General features: G+C 32.9%; 1 protein-coding gene across 5 annotated transcripts in view; it reads left to right on the forward strand.

The window, feature by feature from the left end:
- The window catches only part of LOC123544907 (uncharacterized), a 117,643-nt gene extending 96,760 nt beyond the window's left edge, over window positions 1-20,883 (forward strand). For all 5 annotated transcript variants that reach the window (XM_053540469.1, XM_053540460.1, XM_053540477.1 and 2 more), the window contains exons 2-10: window positions 7,108-7,275; window positions 8,098-8,262; window positions 8,784-8,899; window positions 12,292-12,473; window positions 12,966-13,119; window positions 13,976-14,032; window positions 14,501-16,022; window positions 19,852-19,943; window positions 20,311-20,883. In XM_053540469.1, coding sequence (XP_053396444.1) covers window positions 7,108-7,275; window positions 8,098-8,262; window positions 8,784-8,899; window positions 12,292-12,473; window positions 12,966-13,119; window positions 13,976-14,032; window positions 14,501-16,022; window positions 19,852-19,943; window positions 20,311-20,450 — 2,596 coding nt within the window. In that variant the 3' untranslated portion in view covers window positions 20,451-20,883. The remainder of the gene's footprint in view (window positions 1-7,107; window positions 7,276-8,097; window positions 8,263-8,783; window positions 8,900-12,291; window positions 12,474-12,965; window positions 13,120-13,975; window positions 14,033-14,500; window positions 16,023-19,851; window positions 19,944-20,310) is intronic.
- The last annotated feature ends 408 nt before the right edge of the window (window positions 20,884-21,291 follow it).

Genomic DNA, 21,291 nt, shown 5'->3' on the forward strand with positions numbered 1-21,291 from the left:
AAGTACAATCTTAAAATAGACGTATTTAACAGAATTGATAAGAATATTTCCCATAAAAGGCTACCTAGAGTAAAAGAAAAGTTTCAAGACATATGATCAAAATATATGACCTTATTCATTGAAATGCATAAACAAAATTTCTTTTAATTCCAATTTTACTAACCAGTTGCCTGGGCCATGTTCGGGTTTTCATTTTAATATTGCATGTAATCAGCCAGTTTTCTATCTGATTGAGAAGCAGAATAGATCCAAATAGCGGCATCTTAATTCCAAATTATAATCAATGCATAAAATTTAGATTTGACATTTGCATTTGATAGACGAAAACTCTGATCGAATTGTAAACACCATTATAAATTTCGAGAGTTCGTATTGTTGATGTGATCAACATATTTTAATACATGTACATCATTACCAATCTACAAGGATATTTTATATTTTTTCTATTCATTTAAAGCAGTTTAAATGTTGGTTTTATCTACCTTGTATAAAGCTGTTTTGGACATTATTGTCAAAATGATTTGATGTAAGAGGCGAAGTCGTTATAAGAATGGAACATGAATAACCTTGTTCTCAGAGCGCAGTCTCCTAAAACAAAACATACAATGTTATTTATATAGTTAATACCGTTATGACTATTGCCTGTAACTTCACAAATGATCTTCATTTAAACAATGTAAAAAAGTAAGACAGGTATTTCCAAACAGATATCTGATAAATCCGTGTAAAGCAATTTGTTCTATGCAAAATGATAATATTTCTTTCATTAAGCTTATGGGGTTAATATCTTTATTATGTCTTTTAAAACTGTCGTTAAAATGTTGTATTGCCACCATGAGCTCATTTTATAAGATCTATAATGTCTCAGTTCATTTGATTCTATCACAAAAATGATAAATTATTGCGTGATTGCTATCATTTGTTGAATAGTTAATTGTCTCTGGCAATTACTTTCCTTTCAAAAGCTTATTGTCATTACAACAAATTACAGTAAATGTTTTCATTACAATCATGTATTAAAAGCCATCAAGACTAGTGCTTGAGTCACATTTAAAAAGGAATATATCATGACAGGGTCGGAAACAGTGAGAAATTCCGTAAACAAGTGCATGTGACAAATGGATGTGATATGAGCAAAAAAGTAGACAAATAATTAAAACAAGGATCTCTAAAATGCCAAAACATACTACATTTACAACATCATATTTAAATCAGGAAGAAACATCATAATTGCTGGTCCTTTTCCGTCATGTAGACAGTTCAAGGCAAAATAATAATCTAAGACCACTGTATTGGTTCCTTCCTTACACGATGATCTGAAAATATATTCCATCACTCGTTGCAATCTAATTATGCAATTTAGAGTTTATGTTAATAGTGGTGGAGAGAAACGATCAACTAGGAATAACACAATTTTGTTATCGCATTGTAAACGCCAGTATCTATGATAGTGTTATTTATACATTTTACATGGCTTTCTTCAAATAGCTGATAGGTTTCTCAACAAAACAGCTAACTATTTACATATTTACGAGTAGTTATGCAACAGACATATTGCAAGATTTTAATAGCGCAGTATTATTCCGAGAAAGAACAAATGTATGGTTCTCGATGGATGCAAAGTTAATTATGTTTTTAGTATATACTCAACTGTTCTTATTTATATTATAACAATGATATAATTTTCTGGTTTAGCAGGAATCTTTCAACGCGGCTAGTGGCAGGTCCCCGATTTGAAATTTTAACCTCAATATAGAAAACTTTGATGAATCATGTTTTATTGTAAATAATAACAGACTGGATGTACTTTTTAAGTAATAATAACTGACATTAACTAATATACTGCACCACTTTTTAATTTATACTACAGTTGATAAAACTTTGTAAGTTTTTTCTTTACTACACTTATTTTAGAGTTCAATGTCAAACATTTATGAAGTTCGGATCGAAATTTCCAATCAACACTAATTATACCCCCAGTTACTCGCATCTGGTGGCTATACTGGATTCCGATCCGTCCGTCGGTCTGAGCCCACATTTGCATACTTAGGTGGCTATAGGAACAATAGGTACCTGTACCTTTTCTTTGATGTCATTCATTTATGCGGCTATTTTTCATTTACGTGGCTAAAAGAACAATAGAGAGAACCAAAGAGTAGCCACATAAACACCCATATGTAGGTTCGCCCGTGTAAATATTATCAGTACCAAGCGTAGATGTGCATGTGCAAAGCGGGTATTATCTGGATGATTTTTCACATAGTTATGGCCCTTTATTGATTTTTTCTTTATATGTATATGGAAAAAATTTGTCCGCGCTATTTCTCGGTCCTTGTATACCAGACTTTTATTAAACCTTGTAATTATCATTAGTACTTACCGAGTCCAGTTGTGCATGTGCGAAGCACGTTCCATTTGAATGATTTTTTTTTTTCACGAAGTTATGGCCCTAGTAAGTAAGTAAGTAAGTTTTATTTGGCACAAGTGTACAAGTGCCCTTTATTTGTTTCAAATATGAATAGAGTTACATTGGAAAAAGCTTCAATAATGTTCTAACATATTTCATATGCTGTTTAGTATAACTAGTTGATGACCCTTAGTTATTACATGATCCTTTGACCATGACCTTGACCTACTGACCTACTTTCTTCTTTTTTAAGATATTGCCATAAAATTTGGACCACTTGTACAGTTTTGAACACACAACTAAATTTCAGTCACCTTGATGTTGACCTACTGACCTACTTTCTTCTTTTTAAGGTACAGCAATGACATTTGGAGATCTCATACAGTTGTGCACAACATTTTTTGTTCATCTTTGTACATTTTGTTCCTTTACAAAATACAAATAATATGTATCATATTTTCAATATCCCCGTTCCTCTGACAATAAGCTGCTGTCTGGGGGTATTCATCACCATTAGTGAAAGCCTTAAGACGTCTAGTAAAGGCGGGTTTTTGTGGATTTATTTTTTGTTTTCTTGGCAAGAATTGCGCACTTCAATGTCATTCGTTAACAGCTATAAAGGATTAAGCAGAGAATACCTGAAGTTACATTTTGTCTACTAGGAATGTCATGTCACCTGTACAAAATGTACCTTTATAAAACAAAAACAACACACAGTTTGCATGCAAATCAAAAATAAACTTCACCGTGAAAAAATAATATTCAATACTTTAACTCGCATAAATCGCTATTAATGATATACTTCTGATCTTATTGTATCAAAACAAAAGCCAAAGTATGAAAATACCTGTGTAGTCAATCTATGATGAACTCTACGTGTCATGAACTTTATCTAAATGGTCAACTGGAATGCAGTGATGGGCTTATCATTGATAGATCTTATACAATCTAAATGGTCAGTGTGAATGGAGACAGGCTAGATTAGGACTGCTTCATCATTGAAAATTCATCCGCGACGTTCATGAATGGAACTATTTTGTGTAGCATATGAACATCTTTTTGATGTGATTAGGAATAAAATAAAGACTCTATGATTCAGGTCAGAAATACACTTATAACTTTGGTAGCCGGTAAACCCGCCCTCAATTATAAGTATCGGCTGTTTATCTCGATATATATAAATCTCATTTTATATATGATAAATAAAATCCGTAAAAAGATACTTTGGAAGCAAAGAATTCAACCAAGACAAATAATAGCAGACTCGGTTTGATTGAGTCTGTTCATGAGAGGTAATGAAATGTGCAACACCTCTCACGCCCCTTAGCACCAGCTTAAGCGGAACTCTATTACACATATGTTGAATGGACTCCGTGATCCCAAAGGGATCCCAAAGGACCAGAAAATATAACAACACTGAATAACACCTCTAACATATATTAGTTGACATGTGTATTACGAAGATACTAATGGAAAGCCTTCGGTTTGTCGACTTAATGTTAATTTTTTCAACATCCGGCATTATTTTGTTATGTTGGCGTTTACGGGATCTGTATCTTAAAAGTCATGCATCAATGGCCCAATTTAAATAATGTGCAAGAAAGAGAAAATCATAAATGTAAACACAAGATATACGTTTCAGTTAAATTATTTTCAAATGTATATATATCCTATACAGCTAGGTTTGTCACATTCGCCTTAACTATACAGGCAGTTTTCTAAAGTACATTTTCAAGTGCAAAATGAAACAATCTTTCATTAACATTTAATTTCAAGTATGTCGTTAATGGACACCATGAGGCCATTTATGAGATCTGAAATGTCTCTGTTGATTCTACTAAACTAGATTTTTTATTGCGTGACTGTTGTCATTTGTTAAACGAAGAAATGTAAAGGCAGTTTAAAAAAAATGTCATGATAACTTTCAACAGTTCATAAAAGTAGTCTGTTAAGTGTCATTGATCAGTCTGGTTCCTGGAAAACATAAAAAAAAAACGAGTATATATTGAAAGTGAAATAGCCCCAGATTCAGAATTGTTGTGCATTATCGAATCATGTACTGTTTATGTATTTATGCATGTGTCACGACAAATGGATGTAAATCAAACAAATATTTAAAACAAAGATATCACAATTACATTTAATACGATTTTCCTAATGATACATGTATAAACTTTGGGCTAAGAGGAGAAGAAGAGTTCAGCTTACAATTGTTTATTTATGGGGAAATTAAATAATATGTTATATATGGCTAACAGCAAGGTATTTGCAAGCAAAGTCGCTAATATAAAGAAATGTTTGACTAATTATGCAGAAAATACATCTTGTCATGGATTCAAATACATCGTCATCTCGGAGTCATCAATCCGCAGGTAAGTAATAGAGATAGCTCCCTGTCTGAAATAGCAAATAAATATATGTAGAAGTATGGCTTATGTTCAGCACTTTTGAAAAGTTATTGACAGTGTAGCTGATAATCTGAAAGTACATTTTAGTTTTCTTTTGAACTATCTCATTGATATTGGACAGCATTACACACTTTATATCTTATGTCATAATATAAGTTAATGATTAGGTGACTATATCACTTACAGATCTGTACATTAATTATTGTAAACATTTTTGCCAAAGATTAAGATAACTTTGCAAGAACAAACACATGATAATAATATTCAACAATTGACAGGCAATGTTAAAAACAAAGAATCAACGTAAGTGAACGACAGTCAATCAAATACTCCTTTTTAACTTTAATATTTTACAAACAAACATTTTGTCTTTTGACACAAAATATATCAAATTGTAGAATGGTATTCTTGAAACATTTGCGCAGTGACAGTAGTGCAATATTATTACAGTTGTTATACCATTAACATGTGAATGTCATTTCAAACTTTCCTACTTGTCCCCATGTGTTTGAGTATATTTCACATACGACATCTTAATTCATATATACTTGACGTTTTACGCAGGGATACAGTAGCTGGCTTATATTTGTTTTCGTATTTAAAGAATCATTATTGTTTGCAAGACTAGTATAATAATGTCTGTCTTTAGACGGCCGGTAAATTCTTTTAAAAGACAAAAACCTAAATATAAATTGATATTTATACAAGGAGAAGAAACTTCATCACCACTTAAATGTACTGAGAAACAGAAAAGTTTCTGCCTTTTTTGAAGTTCAGTTTCAAAATTAAATGAAAAGTACAAATTGTATTTTTATTTTTTTTGCTCTTAAAGTCATTCAAAATATAAATGCCGTCAGATGTCCAACCAGCCCAGTATGAATGCAGGTATTTCTTGTTTCATCATAAAAAGGGAACTTTAACAAAAAGTCTCTTAATAAAACTACAAAAATGCATTACAAAAATGTGTATTGCAGAGATCTTGAAACGCACTATTTTCTGGTGACTGACATCTTCACCGTGAATAGCAAAGCGTCTCCTTCGTGCGGAAAATAGTAGTTTATCCTTTAGTAATTAAATCAGTGTTATGTTTGGTTAAATCTAATCATCAAAATAGACTCCAGGGGCCTCAACATTTAAAATTTGAATCTTCAACTTTAAAATGCTATATGCTTGCTCTATCATTGTTAAATTAGCACAGAAAGTTATTAAACTTTGCAAGAATATTCATTTGTAGCTGCAAAATTCCATAAGATTAGTATAGCTGTGGTATAAAAAAGCTTATGACAATATTGTTAGTGCTTGAAATTTATACACGTTTATAAACGTTTATTTATAAAGTCCAGTCTACCTGTATCTCTGCAGAGAGAAAATATCGAACAGGTACTTTTCCCTTGCCAATTTAACTTCATCAGCACTGTTTTATCATGAAATCAAGTTTATAATTGTAGCCATGTATGACCCCGATATAAACCGACTTCTGAACTGAAAGCAATTTAAATACTATCCAGTTGGGACCACTCGCCTGATTTATCAATATCGGTGACTTGCTAACCAATAACCTCTACCATGTCCAGAAAATAGCACAGGAGTTCGATTTTTCGATCGGATTGAAGCTCTACATGGAATTCATGAAAAATCTTCTCTATACTCTAGAGTGGCTCAAACTTTATGGTTTTACCTAGACCTGTGTAATATCAAATTTATTATTTCCGTAGCTGGAGACCGCAGCTTTTTTGAAAATGTTCTCTTCAATTTACTATGTTTTTATCATGCAGATTGCTGACACTGATGCATCCTTGTTCGTATATGTCTGATAAAATAATCTTACCTGTAATTACGGTTAAGTCTGATTTTTGATACCTTTGTCACCAAACGTTGTTATTTTTATTTCATGTCGTGCTTTTCTTTGATTATCGGAAGTCTGTGTTGTTATACTCCTTCGAAACATTATAACATCGCTGTTTACAATGTAAATTTCCCGGGCTTCATTTTAATTTTCTTTATTATTTTGCCCCTAAAGGTGTTATTGTATAATTATTACAAAAGAGTCATATGATCCGTAATGGCGATAAAAAATTGGTTTAGTCTTGAAGAAAAAGAAATGAATGCTCATTAAACCGCCAATTCTTCACAATTCTTTTCCTCAGACTTTTGCCAACTTACCAAAGATGACCAGCTACTAACCAGCTGATTTTTATGTATCGGTGTACGTTAATAGTCACATTTAATTACCTGTTTCTTCAGAAAATATCTGTCAATTAATAACAATAGTAAAATATTTGTCTATTTCAGATTGATGTGGTTGATCTTCGTTCTAGCCTGTCTAACTGGCGTCATCTTTCAAATTGTTGATAGAGTTGGATACTTTTACGATCGCCCTATCGCTGTCAACGTGAAGATCAACTACAACCAAACGCTTGACTTTCCTGCTGTCACAATCTGTAACCAAAACGCATTCAGGTAAAGTAAAGCAATGTTGTTGTCTTTTTTATCAAACTACTGTTTCGTTTTTGTGAACTAATATGACACGAGCATAAAGAAATTATTATAGATTTTTTTCATAATATGATTTCAACAACTTAAAAATTCCCATTGCGTTAGTAGACGTGTAGAGAAAGCAAAAGCTGAACCGATTTCCGAAAGACGTTTCATCTCCGGATATGGTAACAAACAAAACCGTACAATCCATAACACAGCGCTAATTAAAGTTAATGAATGTTGATTCAGTTTCTGGTATTACAGCAATTGGCGAAAAGAAATATCAAAGTCATCAAACTCAGATCCCAGGCCATAAACTGTATAGTTGACTAACCCAGAGAAGAACTATAGCCCAATCAAAATCGTTTTAGGTTAATAAGTCTCTATTTTACGATATATCGTATAAATAGTGACAACGATCGCCATAAACTGTCATCGACCTTTTTGCAAGAGCTCAAATTTCTGCTGAAATTTCTATCACCAAAAATTGTACTTAAGTCACCCTCGTCAATAAGCATTGCATAAAAACAAATGTTTTAAGAAAGGTTACAATTTGTTTTTGTTTTGGTCGTTGATATTTTATATTGCACGTTATTTTTCTGCAATACTGAAATGAGAGTAAATACATTTGATTGTAACAACGAAAAGTAAGCTCAATAACACAGACACGTCCAATTCATTTCGCAGATTATGTTATGAGGTAAGTGTTGACCCTTAATCTATACTATACAAGGCAAGTCGGGAATTGTTACAAATTGATATGACAGTTTTCACATCTCAAACAGTATATATATTATCTTTCAGAGCAACAAAGGCCGCCGAGAGTCATAGATACCGATTAATAGAATATATATTTTCAACGACAGGAAAAATTAGCATGGAAAAACTTGAAAAGTTCAATTCTACAGATCTTAGTCTTGAGGAGCTGTATACATCCCTTGCTCATACAAAAGAAGATTTCATCGTAAAGTAAGAGTCTTGTGTTTTAACTTACTTTTCTTTTCTACTCCTAGTGGAGGATGGGCTCTCGTGCTTAGTACATATATTAGAAATTAAATTGAATTCAATCAGTAATATTCAAACATTCTGAAGTCTATTTATTGAAAGAATTGAAACAGAAGTTAGAATGTGATAGATTCGTGATAAATATGTTTAATGTTTGAAAATTCATGGCCTGCCCGTTTTTGGATCATGGAATCCATTCAATGAAATTTTATGATAGAGTTCCGGTTAAGCTGGTGGTATGGGAGTGAGGGCTGTTGAGTGAGGCAGTTTCTGTTTTTTTTTATGGTACTGATCGGCATCCAATATGTTTCCTTTACAGTTATTAATATACATTTTATATATAAGGAAGTATATGTACATATACTAATAAAATGATAGAAAACGTTACGTAACGTTGAATCAACGAATTTTTTAAATACTTTAAACTTTCAACGGATGAGTTTCTACAAAATAGATAAAGTAATAATTCAACTTTCATTTCTCAGCTGTGTATGGAAGAATGGGGAATGCAGCCGCAACGATTTTGAAATGATACTCACGGACCACGGTGTTTGTTACATTTTCAAGAAGGAAAAACGGGATATGCTTGTCGCGTCATCTGGTATTTATTAAATATTTTTATACCTTGTAAATGATGCTGTGATGTATATTACATGTAATCTAGTATACCAATTTATTACTGAGCTTGCATTAATTTGTTTACTTAGTCTTAGTGACGGTGCAGTTTAGGTGAAGAAGGTGTAATGAGCGGGATTTTCAAAAACAAGTTGCACCCTTGATAACATACGTAAATAACAGCAAAAGTTGATCTTTATCCGATGTACAATTATTGAAAAGGTCAAATGCACACTTTTTACGCAAATGACGTTGAAATTTCACCTTTAAGCCTAGTCGGAAATAGTTGTGACGTTGCCGTTTTCATGGCGATTAATTTAGTCTCGGGGCATTCATTTTACTTAAAAAGTTTTTTTTTCCATTTTATATAATATGCCAGTCGAAACCTACACGGTGATATAATTTTCAAATACATACTCCCGCTATTCGCTGAAGGAATGCTTATTTTATGCAAAATTCATGCCAAAATCTTTCTATGAAATTATTGTTTTCGTGCGGAATGACTATGTAGTGTACAAAAACTGGTCCATAGAATTTTTTTAAAAACTAATATTATCTTATAAATTTATTTAACTGTAAAATGAGCAAATAAAAATCAGGGGTCACCGACTTCGTTTTCGCAGTATTGTCATAAATTTTACCCTACCCCCATTTTCTCGTGCATTTTTCAAACATAAAATATCATAAGAAAATCATTTGATAAATCAATGAAGTACACTTAAAAAGCTTCTACCAGATAAATGTTAGCCCACAGCGACACTGACTGCACGCACGTTTGTTAAGTGATAAGTTTGAGGCTGACTCTTTCCGATTAATTAAGTTGTAGCCATAAATCTTAGCATGTGTTGTTCCAAAATCTGACCTCTACGGAAATGACGTTTCTTGTATAAATTGGGAGCATGCATTTACTGGTCCATAGAATTTTTCAAAAATTTACACAATTATTTTAAAGGCATTTCTCAGCAAAATAACGGAAAAAAAGTCCTTGACTACCGACTTCGTTTTCGAGCTACGAAGTCGCAAAAATGATAAAGTCTCAAATAGCGCTATGGGCGGTGTTTGACGTTGCGCTTTTTCCCGCTTTTTTCTGACGTTACGCAAACGTCTTATTACTAAAACTGTGTATGCTGTATGCTGTTTGCAAATAGATATTTAGCCATTCCGTTTTAAAAAATCTAATATTTTCTAAAACATACTTTCATTTTTGTATTTCCAAATCATTATATTTCATAGTTGTTTTTAGGGAGTTCGGAAACAATAATAGTTAAATTGTCGGTAAATCATTACTACCTACAATACAAAACAAAACACAAACCTCAAAAATATTTGATAATTTTTCATTTTTATTATGACAATGCGTTTGATAACTGCTATGGTTGTATGTTATACAGCAATGATATAAAATGTCTGATTGATAAATAAAATTTATACACATCAGAAGTCTTCAAAATATATATATGAATTTTGACATGCCTTTCATAATTCTCAATATAGAAAAGACTTGCACATTTAAGTACGTTTTCCGACTGCTAGCGAACCCGTCGCGCATCTTCGGTTTTTTTTCCGGAAGAATGCTCCGAAACGAGGCTATAATTTATGAATAGATGCAAACACCAACATTTTTGTAACTCACAAAAACTTCATGAAAATCATTCTTATAATACAGGTAATAAACAGCTATAAAACAAGTTTTCGGGGGTAGGGGGTGGGGAGTGGGGGTACAATTTAGGCCCTTCCGAAATAAATGTGTTTTCATAACTTCATACGCAAACGTATTCAGTCAATCTTTTTCAGAATAGTTTTAAGAATATAGACCTTATATATGACACTGTCAATTTGAAACTAAAAATCTTGTATATCTCATATTTTTCATGCAAACGATAAACACGAAAGTAGGACAAATTAACCACCAATGTCAGCCAAAGAAAATACACACACACACACACAACAAAAAACATCATTCATTTTTCTGCATATATTTTGACTTCAAACGAATTTTGCACGGCTATTGTAATGTTTAGTAGTATATTTCAAAATGTGTAATTTTTTTTAAAGATTTATTCTTTTTTATTCGTCTTTTTTTTGGCACCTATAACCACCAAGATTATCCAGCCGAGAATGAAAAAACAAAACAAAAACAAAAACAAAAAAATACGTCCGGTGTATCGCCCTCCCGCATCGCTCGGTGCCATTTTGTTTCTTAATAGAACGTAATGACGCGACGTTGCGAAGCGTAACGTTTGGCGTTCCGCCAGACGTCGATGAATTACACCTTCTTCACCTTAAGGACATTTGCATTTTACCGCTGTGAATTAGAAACCTCGTTTGAGGTGTACAATTCTTTCGTTAGAGAAAGCGATACAACTGGCTTACACTAGGCTTATAACAACCTAAGTAGGGCAAAAACACCATATCCTGTGTCATGAATTCGAAATTGAGGGCAATGTCGCCATCATATCCAAATATAAGCAACTAAAAGAAGGTTTCAAGTGATATCCAATAATGACAATGTGATGGCTCGGATTTCATTCTGATACAATGCAAACCGGGCCTGTCTTAATGTTTGTAATCATATATGCTTTCCTCTTATAATGTATCTGCAGGTAGGTAGAAGACCCAATGATTTGCAGTTCGTAAAATCCTTTGTGACCAAGCTGCTTTAATATGTGTTTTCTGCCTTGTTTTGCCGAGCCCTTTATGGTGCTTCTCTGAATGTTGCTCACAGACGGTTCCGCTTTGGATAATAGAAATTTGTCCTTACCTCTCAGTCCGCTTAGCTCAGTAGGTAGAGCGTTGGTTTACGGATCGCGGGGTCGTGAGTTCGATTCTCGGGCAGGGCGTATGTTCTCCGTGACTATTTGATAAACGACATTGTGTCTGAAATCATTAGTCCTCCACCTCTGATTCATGTTGGGAAGTTGGCAGTCACTTGCGGAGAACAGGTTTGTACTCGTACAGGATCTAGGAGCACAGGTTATGTTAACTGCCCGCCGTTACATGACTGAAATACTGTTGAAAAATGGCGTTAAACCCAAAACAAACAAATAAACAAACAATTACCTCTCAGACATGTGACCTCAAACTGATTGGATTGTTTGAAGCTTGTTTAAATTCCCATGACGGTTCCTTCATTTGTATTTTTGTCTTTGTTATATATCTGTTTTATTTTGTGTATACTTTAATAATGTACATATCAAAACAGATACTGCTGTCGCATTTTAGGCTGAGGAAACCTTTGTTTTTCATAATGGCTTTGTCTACTGATTCTTTGTCTTTGATTTTATGCATTGCTTGAACATGAACCATTTACTTTTGATCAATGTTCCTTTAAAATTCAACGTATTCGAACTTTTTTTACCTCTTGAATTATGATAACAGGCGTTGATTCCGGATTAAGAGTGACATTGAATGTTGAGCAGTACGAGTATATGACTGGTCCACATGACTCAGCTGGTATTAAAATTTTGCTACACGATGCACGAGAAATGCCTTTTGTTCATGAACTAGGACAGGCTGTCCCAACGGGAACACACGCATTTGTTGGTGTTAAGTTTATGACGGTAAGTGTAACCATAGTACTAATTACATTAATACAAAGAACCTGATATACTGAATCCCGAAAATAAGCCGCTTATTTTAAATTTTCGTAAGGATTTGGTGACTTATTATCGAAACCGGCTTATTTTTGAGTCCGGTGGTCTTTACATATATTCGGTAACGGTTTAAAAACCGGCGTATTTTTGAGTACCGAAATAATGATATAAAAGTAGTTGCGTATATTACTTTGAATCGAGAAATAAGCTCTTAGGCATATTTCGGTTACAAGGGAGATGCCATACACACAGTTATTTCTTGTTTCAAAATCAAAGGACATTACTTATTCTATTCCAGTGCTTAATATTGTAACGATAACACCACCGACAATGCACGGAGTTATCATCTGGAGTTTTGTCCCTGTAACATCATGACTCGATATTCGTTACCTGTACATGTCTGCTTGAGCTGAGAGTCATTTCCAGTTAAAAGTATAGCATATAACACGTTTATTACAGATTGACAATCTACCGAAGCCGTATGGAGAATGCGACACGAAACAGTTAGGACATACTGATTATTATACAACAGAAGAATGCTATCTCGATTGTCTGGTAAACCTGGCCAGGGAAAGGTGTGGGTGTAGGGATATCTATATGCCAGATTCTACAGGTCTGGAATATATTTTTCTTAGATAAGATACGATCCTCCTTTTGCTAAAAGTAATAACATGTTCTGCGTACAATCTTCTTTGATACGCCGGTTTTGCAAAAACTGTTGCGCTGCGTCTGTCCGGTCGTTAAAACTAGTGTCCGCAGTTGTGGGATAGATGCGCTTTGATAGCAGCTGAAAGCGAATGCGCCTAAAGAAGTAGGTTTTACAGTATCTGACTCCTTGACAGACAATTCTTCAAGACGAGGTTTGATCTGCATCGATGTTTTACATTTCAACTTAATTTGTCGGCCCTAAATGGTGTTTCCCTTGTTGGTCTGCTTAAGCACAGGCCCCATGTTTACAAATATTTTAGGTAACTGCCGAGTTTAAGATTGAAATTTTGGTAGCAATTATTTCTAGAACGAAAAGATTAAATTCATATTGAAACTTACCATCAATTCCGGATAGTCACTTGATAACAGTCATTGATTCAACATTTATTTTCAAACATGCAATTTTGATATATACATGTATGACAAATTAAGTTTCATTATCATTCTCAGCTGAGACTGAAATTGTTTTGTGAACAACCGGGCTAAGTATATATGGCTTGATAAGTTTTCATTATGTTATTATTTACTCTAGCTGCTTTGTATTTGCAAATAGTGCTTTTTGTTTCTATTGCACATTGAAGAGATTCACTTGTCAGCGATTACTTATTATCTACACACCATGTTCGGTGATATAAATCTATTAACCTTGCCGGTCTAACATAACCTCACAGAAATTCATGCATACATACTGCTTTTGCTATTGCTTTCTATAAGTATCAATTAAGTGTCCCAATTGAAATAACGGTCTTATGGTATTTCAGGATCAACTCCAGTTTGTACGTTAGGCAAGTATTATTCTTGCCTTGTGGACTTGAAAGGTAAGTTAACTCAAAATTTGCTGTAGACGTATAAGGGCAAAATTGATACATATTTGTTTCATTACATTCTAAGAGTGTTTGTTAATCCATTCAAAGAGAAGTGCACGACTCGGCAATCAACCCGAGTCTGCTGTTATTTTACTTTGTTTCAATATCATGCTTCGAAAGAATCTTCATTTAGTTTGTTTAAGTAAATAAACTAACTAATGATTTCAACACTGCGTAGGTGTATTAACATGTATTGCAAAATATCAATTTACCTAATATATTTATTTTGCAATAAATGTTTATACACCTACGCAGTGTTGAAAAATGAGTTAGTGCGGACAATGCATATACATACATATATATTTAACCACTCAGGCATGTTCTAAAATATCCTAAACATAAATAATTTGTCGAAGTAAAACGTAACATTTGAAAGAATAATAATCATACGTGCTAAATGTATTTTTCAATATTTTGTAGCTGAATTTTCAACATCTTTGCGGGAGGATTGCGGTTGTCCGGTACCTTGTTATTTCGCCCTTTACGATCCTTCAGTATCTTATGCTTCCATTTCGAACCATCTAGTAAGCAAGCTGTTAACGTCATCTGAAGCATCATTATTGGTAGATAAGCTTGAAAATGCATCAGAGATCACTTCAAAGATGGACAGGGATACTTTTGAATATTTTAAATCGATTGCTGATACATTTTACAATAAATTCACTCAATTAACAGAAGTCATTGCTTCTATTTCCAACTGCCTTTCTAGCCAGAGAAATGTAACAGAAGAAATCGTCTCGGAAATGACGGATGTTTATAACGTCAAAGAGAGAATATATAGATATCAAGACTATTCGATTGAAAAGAACTTTTTACGTGGCCGTGAGGCGATGGAAGAAAGAACTCTAAACAATGTGGCAAACGCATATGCTGAATTTGCAATGCTTAATAAAAGGCGAATAATTCGGCTGGCGACAGAGAATAACACTGACGATACTGGTAGATTTGAGCTATACAAGCTTGTAACTGACGATCTAATTGTGAGGCAAGAAATTGCTGAAAAGGCACGGGCAAATATAACACTATTGTTGAACGCGTATATAACAGGAACACCTATTTTTAATTACAAATTTGAGGATTTGCCGAGAGCACATAATCCGTTTATTGTTCCAAAACCACTAATGAACTACTCAATGAATCACAATCACTATATGATTAAATACGTCCCGAAGTTAAATTCAAGTGACTTTGATTTAATGTATTCCGTCTTGGACATGTTCATTGAACAGGCATCAATAGCTTATGAAAATCGAACTGTGAACGAATCTACATTGAATTACGTGTATGAAAGATTTCAGTTCGCATGTCGGACATACATGTTTAGTAAAAGCGTTGTATACACTCAAGGTATAGAATTACCCTCTAGGGTCATTCAGGAAAGACTTTCTAATTTCAAAAATGAATGGTCTTCTTTTAATTCAGATATTGTTGATTTAAGGCAAAATATGAATTCTCTAACAACACTTTTGAAAAATGTTACAACTAATATATTACCTGACTTGGAGAGAATTATATTCCAAATGAGGAATTACACAGAAAATTCAGAAGGACATCTTATGCAGTTAGCAAACGTTTTTCTTTCAAATGAGACAAAATTGTTGACTAACATCTTAAAGAATTTCTTTCAAGAAGTTCAAACAAGAGGTCAACAAATACACGACTCTGCAAATCTCCTTCATAAACCAATAGAAAACATTTGGACAACCATCATAACAGACGAAGATTCCATCGAATATTACAACTATACGGACAATGTCCTGTTTCTGAGAAATCTATCCGTTGTTCTGCGTGAGTGGGCTGACAATGTGAATGAATTAAAAGACCTTGACGTTCGGAGGCATGTGTTTAACAAAGATGAAGACTATTTCGTTGCAAATGATGCAGTGACAGTACACCTTGAAGAGTTTAAAGATGCCATCGTCGTTGACGGGATGTTTTTGAAGTAAATATGAAGTTTTCTTTGATTTAAATGAAAACACCTTCATGGCACCATTTCTATAAACTACAGATTGAATGTCATTTTATCATTTCTTGAAAATTAGATGTAATATTATGTTGGTCTATATATCGATGGCAAAGACCGTGTATAATGCTTGCAAAATTATATATCCACTTACCCTACATAACAGTCAATGGAAAAAGAAAATCCAACAAATCTTCAAAGGCAGCGCATAGTTTTTGCTGATATTTGTAACAACGTTAATCGAATACATTTCTAAATATTGGCACATGTTTGAAAAATCATATAACTAAATTCATAAAGAATTTCTAAAAAGGATTTAAGCATTCATTTAACGACATGTTTTGAAAAGCCACATAAACGTATTGGTGTTTTGAATAAGTAAATTTTATTTTAGAACAGATCATAAAACGTAAAATAATACACTGTTTTGCCATAGCTGGAAAGCAAAGTAAGATTGTTTGATATTTCTTTAAAACGTAAACATCCATTTAATGAAAGTTTGCTTTTAGAAAGCTACTCCCATACACTTTCGATCACTGTTGTAAAAATTTTCATATACGCCTTGTCTAACAAAAAAGTGATACTACTGTTTGCAGATCAAATTGCCCTTTCCTCCTTTTTGAAATCGATAGAGTTACTCTTTTACGTCACAAAAACCGTGAAGCTGAAGCTATTTTTGGAGCAATGCTGACAGGTTAACCCCGCCTCATTCATTCACTTTGTGGTGAAACTTTTTTCTTTATCTTGACGTCACACAAAGCGCGCGCTCTGACTCTATCTTTGAAGTATTGCCGTACTTGCATTCATTGTAAAATGCAATGAATAAGGAGATAATAGATATATATTGTTTCAAAAGTAGAATATAGAATATCTCAACTACGTTCACATGAAAACAGCGTTTTTTGTTTGTTATGACAATTATCATCGACGAAATTTCTAACCATGCAAAAGTATACATGCTTTTATAGAAAGGTATCATTGATCATTGAACCTTCAAGCTCCGCAGCACTTCTAGAAAATGTAATTGTTATATCCATAAAAACTGATTAATTTGATTTTTTTGAATTTTATTTTTTGGTGGGGTTTACGTGTAAAACTATGTGAATTTATCTACTATTTATTTGAAGTCGTTTAAACACTGTATCAGTTATAACCATACAGGCAGTTGATAAGCCTTGTCTTCGTTCATGGAAAGAACCAGTTATAGACTCACATTAGTCAAAATAATTCGACGTTTAGTTTGTTTTATATTTGTGAAGGTCACTCTAAAAGGACCAAAATAACTGAGGATAAATCGCAGTACTTATTGGTTTTATCGCTTGCACACGCCGATGCTGATTTTATTTAATTTTATCATATTTTAGCTAGTTTTAACAGTTTTAACCAAAATTTGAAACAACTTTAACTGTTTTACATAGAACTGAAACAAAGGTAATAAAACAACTATAAGAAATCAAATAGTAAACATAGGAAGAAAATATTTACAGTAAAGTTAGGCAAGCATTTGTAAATACATGTTAGGGACCTACGGTGGCATAAACAACATACAGAGCAGAGTAATGGATATAAGAAAGAAGTTACCATAGGAGAATCCAGTAGTGAAAACGTACAATAAACAAGCAGACGAAGACAGGCAACCGAAAACAGGTAACCAGGTAAATTTTAGATAAGAATAATACCGCGAAATTTAGGTGTCCCGTACACAGGAAACGCGTGTGGAGCTTTTAATATCCAACAGATTTGCTTCAAACTGTCAACGTCGATAAAAGATAGATGTAGCTTGAATATAAGGGCATTTTCATTAAGATACAAACTTTAAACTAATCAAAATTACATAAAAACGGCCGATTTTTCATAAATTTACCGGTAAAATTTTATACAGCGCGATCGCAAATAGCTATTATGTCTTATAAGTAAATAAATTGAAATCAATGAGAAAAATAAAATTGGACTTTCGGCTAGAAAGGCAAAAACAGAATAGAAAAATCTTTAATAAGAAGAAAATGCCATCAATTTAAAAACATACAGTAAAAACGAAATTGTTAACCATAATGCGAATAGTAAGTACATGGAGTAAAAAAAAAATGTCGATGACATAGGCGTGGCGTGTAATCTAAAAATAAACCTGTGTATGGAAATGTATCGGACGTAAATTAAATAGATAGTTGTTATCAACCAGTCAAAAATATAACGATATTCAACTCTTTGAGTAAAATTATTTGGACTACCTTTTGATACATGTAAGTTTTATTTGAATTTATCTTATATTCGCAACAATATCAGCATTTAAACCCAAATCTGGCAATGACAATTTCTTTCGAGTGGAGAAACTACTCGTAAATGGTTAGACTAAGACTCACATATTCCGTAAGAAATTGCCGACTTTTTTTTCCATTAAGGAAGCATGGTCGGTTCCGGGAATCGAATTTATGCCCTTCAATCAACGATGAGCGAATCCAGCAACTCGAGTCAGTCACGTTTTATAATTATTGTTAAGAAAATAAACACGAGGTACATTATTTAAAAATATGCAGCAAAAGGTACTGAAATTTAGGCAGAAAAAGGCCTGTAATGTACAAGAGGGTGTCTTTTTTCATATCCACGCTACCTAAATGTAGTTTGCATTATGACAAGATTCATTTAAATTTTAAATGAAGATTATTCTAGTACATCTGTTACAATCCAGTTAAACGCAGCCTATGTAAACAAGTTTCATACAGTAATTTTTACTCGTATCGGAAAGGCGGAGTTACCTGTATAGACGAGATCCAAAAATAGCTCCAGCATCGCTGTAAAGGTACAAGTTTATCGATTTAAGAAAAGACGAAAGGGCAATTTGATCTGCAAACAGTAGTATATCGTTAAAATACGTATCAGACTCGATTGCCTTTTAGAGGTGTCTTAAATGAGTTATCTACCCCTACTCCCTATTCGAAATAAAATCACCTTAACGGAATTAAATCGTAGGAGTTCAGGTAAGAATAATTATCTAAAATGATTCTTTTTAAATACAGTTTCAAAGAAATGTTTTAGATACCGGTAACCATAAATTGTGAGCTAGTTTCTTCAAATGTTTTAGATAACTCTGATTTACTATAAAATGTGAACTAGTGCCTTAAAGGATATATTTTCTCAAAGTTTATGTTTGAAAGAAAATGTGAGCTATTACATTAGAGTATCGTTGTAAAGATATAAAGTAATCATGCTTATGTGTACACACACTAAAGTGTATTAGGTTTAAAGTACATACACACTAAAAAATGTGTAAGAAAACACAGTACAAATATGTAATAACATTTAAAACTGGCATTATTATGCAAATGACTGCTACATCATGGCATTTTATTGTCACTGCAGTTCTACAAACACATTTGAACTATATATTAAGCCAAGTAAGATATACTGGATGAGGATTTTCTAGATTTTAGTAAAAGAATAATGATAAACTTATTTTGTGAATGATGAGCATACTTCACCTTTAATTGAATGCAACGTTTAAAGTATTTTACAATTTTTTCGAAATGGCTTCAGGGGTTTTAGCTAGATGAATTTATATGATGGCATAAGTAGATTTCGATGTAACTTTTACATGTTATTTATAAACGACCTTTTTAGATGTGTTAAAAATTAGAAAAGAATCTCAAATTTGCAAGATATTGGTAATGAATTACTTCTTTAGAAGAGTTCTAACACATCTTAACAAGTCTTACACTTTTATTTAAATCATATTGCATTAATAATTTTTGTTTTTCACTATTATATACATACTCACACTAACAACATAACTTTAGACTTTATTTCCTTTTAGACAAAATTTCCTACAGCTGGACATATTCTACCGGCAGCTAAGCTACGAGTATATCAGTCAGCACAAGGCTTACGACTTTTTCGCTTTAATTTGTAAGTAAAAACCTTATGGTATTAGTATAATAATGTGTCAGTAAACAAAATGCATGGTAAATGCGGACCATGGCTGTTGAACAGATATTCAAAAGAATATTTCAACTTCAAGATTTATAATTATACACAGTAAAATCGAAGAAAACACTATGAATATGGTACACGATAGATGTACTGAAAACATGCATATTTAGATGTCTCTTTGGTACACTTCAGTAGTACAAATATATTATAACCTGCCACAAACAAAACTGCAAAGTGACGAATATCACAACACACTTTTAAGTATTCAAAACAAAAATAAATAGTTGAAACATCACACCATACTTTTTACAGTTTAAATGTCATAGCATTCTTTTTACTTTAGGTGATATTGGAGGAGCTATGGGTTTGTTTATCGGAGCCAGCATGTTAACAATAGTAGAAATCATTGACTTGTTCCTCATACAGCTACCGATATTCAAACGAAAGGAAGAAAAACAGAAAAATGGAGTAGCACTTACCTAGATAGCAGAAGATATCCGAATAATGTGCAGACGAACCGAAATTCAAATGTTGGTACAATGAAAGTGTTTACTTGAAGTACCTTCCTTGCAAGGGATACATTATCGTTTAAAGCTGAAAAGCACAAACATTAATAAGTTAATAACTTATTTCAATCGATAAGTTTTTTATGAAGCATATTACTGTGATTCTTTTACATTGATATATGTATTAACTGACGTCATTTATTTTGTTCAGTGACGAAATATGTTATTCTTAGATGTCATAGAATTGACTTGTTTAAATAAATGATTATTGGTTGTAACTATGGGAACATAGTTCACAGTAATACTATGAAATCAGACGGTCATTAAAGCTGATGTCATATTTTGTTTTAAAATGCATTACTTTATCATATTCTTCATATCAGCGACATTAAAATATGCAGCAAACGAAACTTATTTGGTATGATTATATAAATCGCTGGTCTGTAGTTTGTTCTATTGACCGGTCTATATCTATACTCTAAATTTTGCTGGACTATGGTCAAATATTGAAGAAAAAGGAAGAAAATTTATTTTTGATGTTGAAGAAAAAGGGGGAAAATTTATTTTTGATGTCAAGTAAAAGCAACTTGGGTAATATTCTTCACTACTGGCCGGCAGGCCATTTAATAAGTGCATATTAAGGAATATTGTGAAGTCAAACCAAAAATGTAATATTGGTTCGAGCCAATTCTTTTTGCAGATTTTTTCTGGCTGCTAAATCCAAAAACTGCATATGTTTTTTATCTGTTTTGTTGTATTATAACTAATTGATTTTTATTATGTTTGTAAATGAGTAAAGTCATCTGACAATCTATTTC

The sequence above is a fragment of the Mercenaria mercenaria genome, chromosome 1 (assembly GCF_021730395.1).
Source record: "Mercenaria mercenaria strain notata chromosome 1, MADL_Memer_1, whole genome shotgun sequence".
Lineage (NCBI taxonomy): Eukaryota > Metazoa > Mollusca > Bivalvia > Venerida > Veneridae > Mercenaria > Mercenaria mercenaria.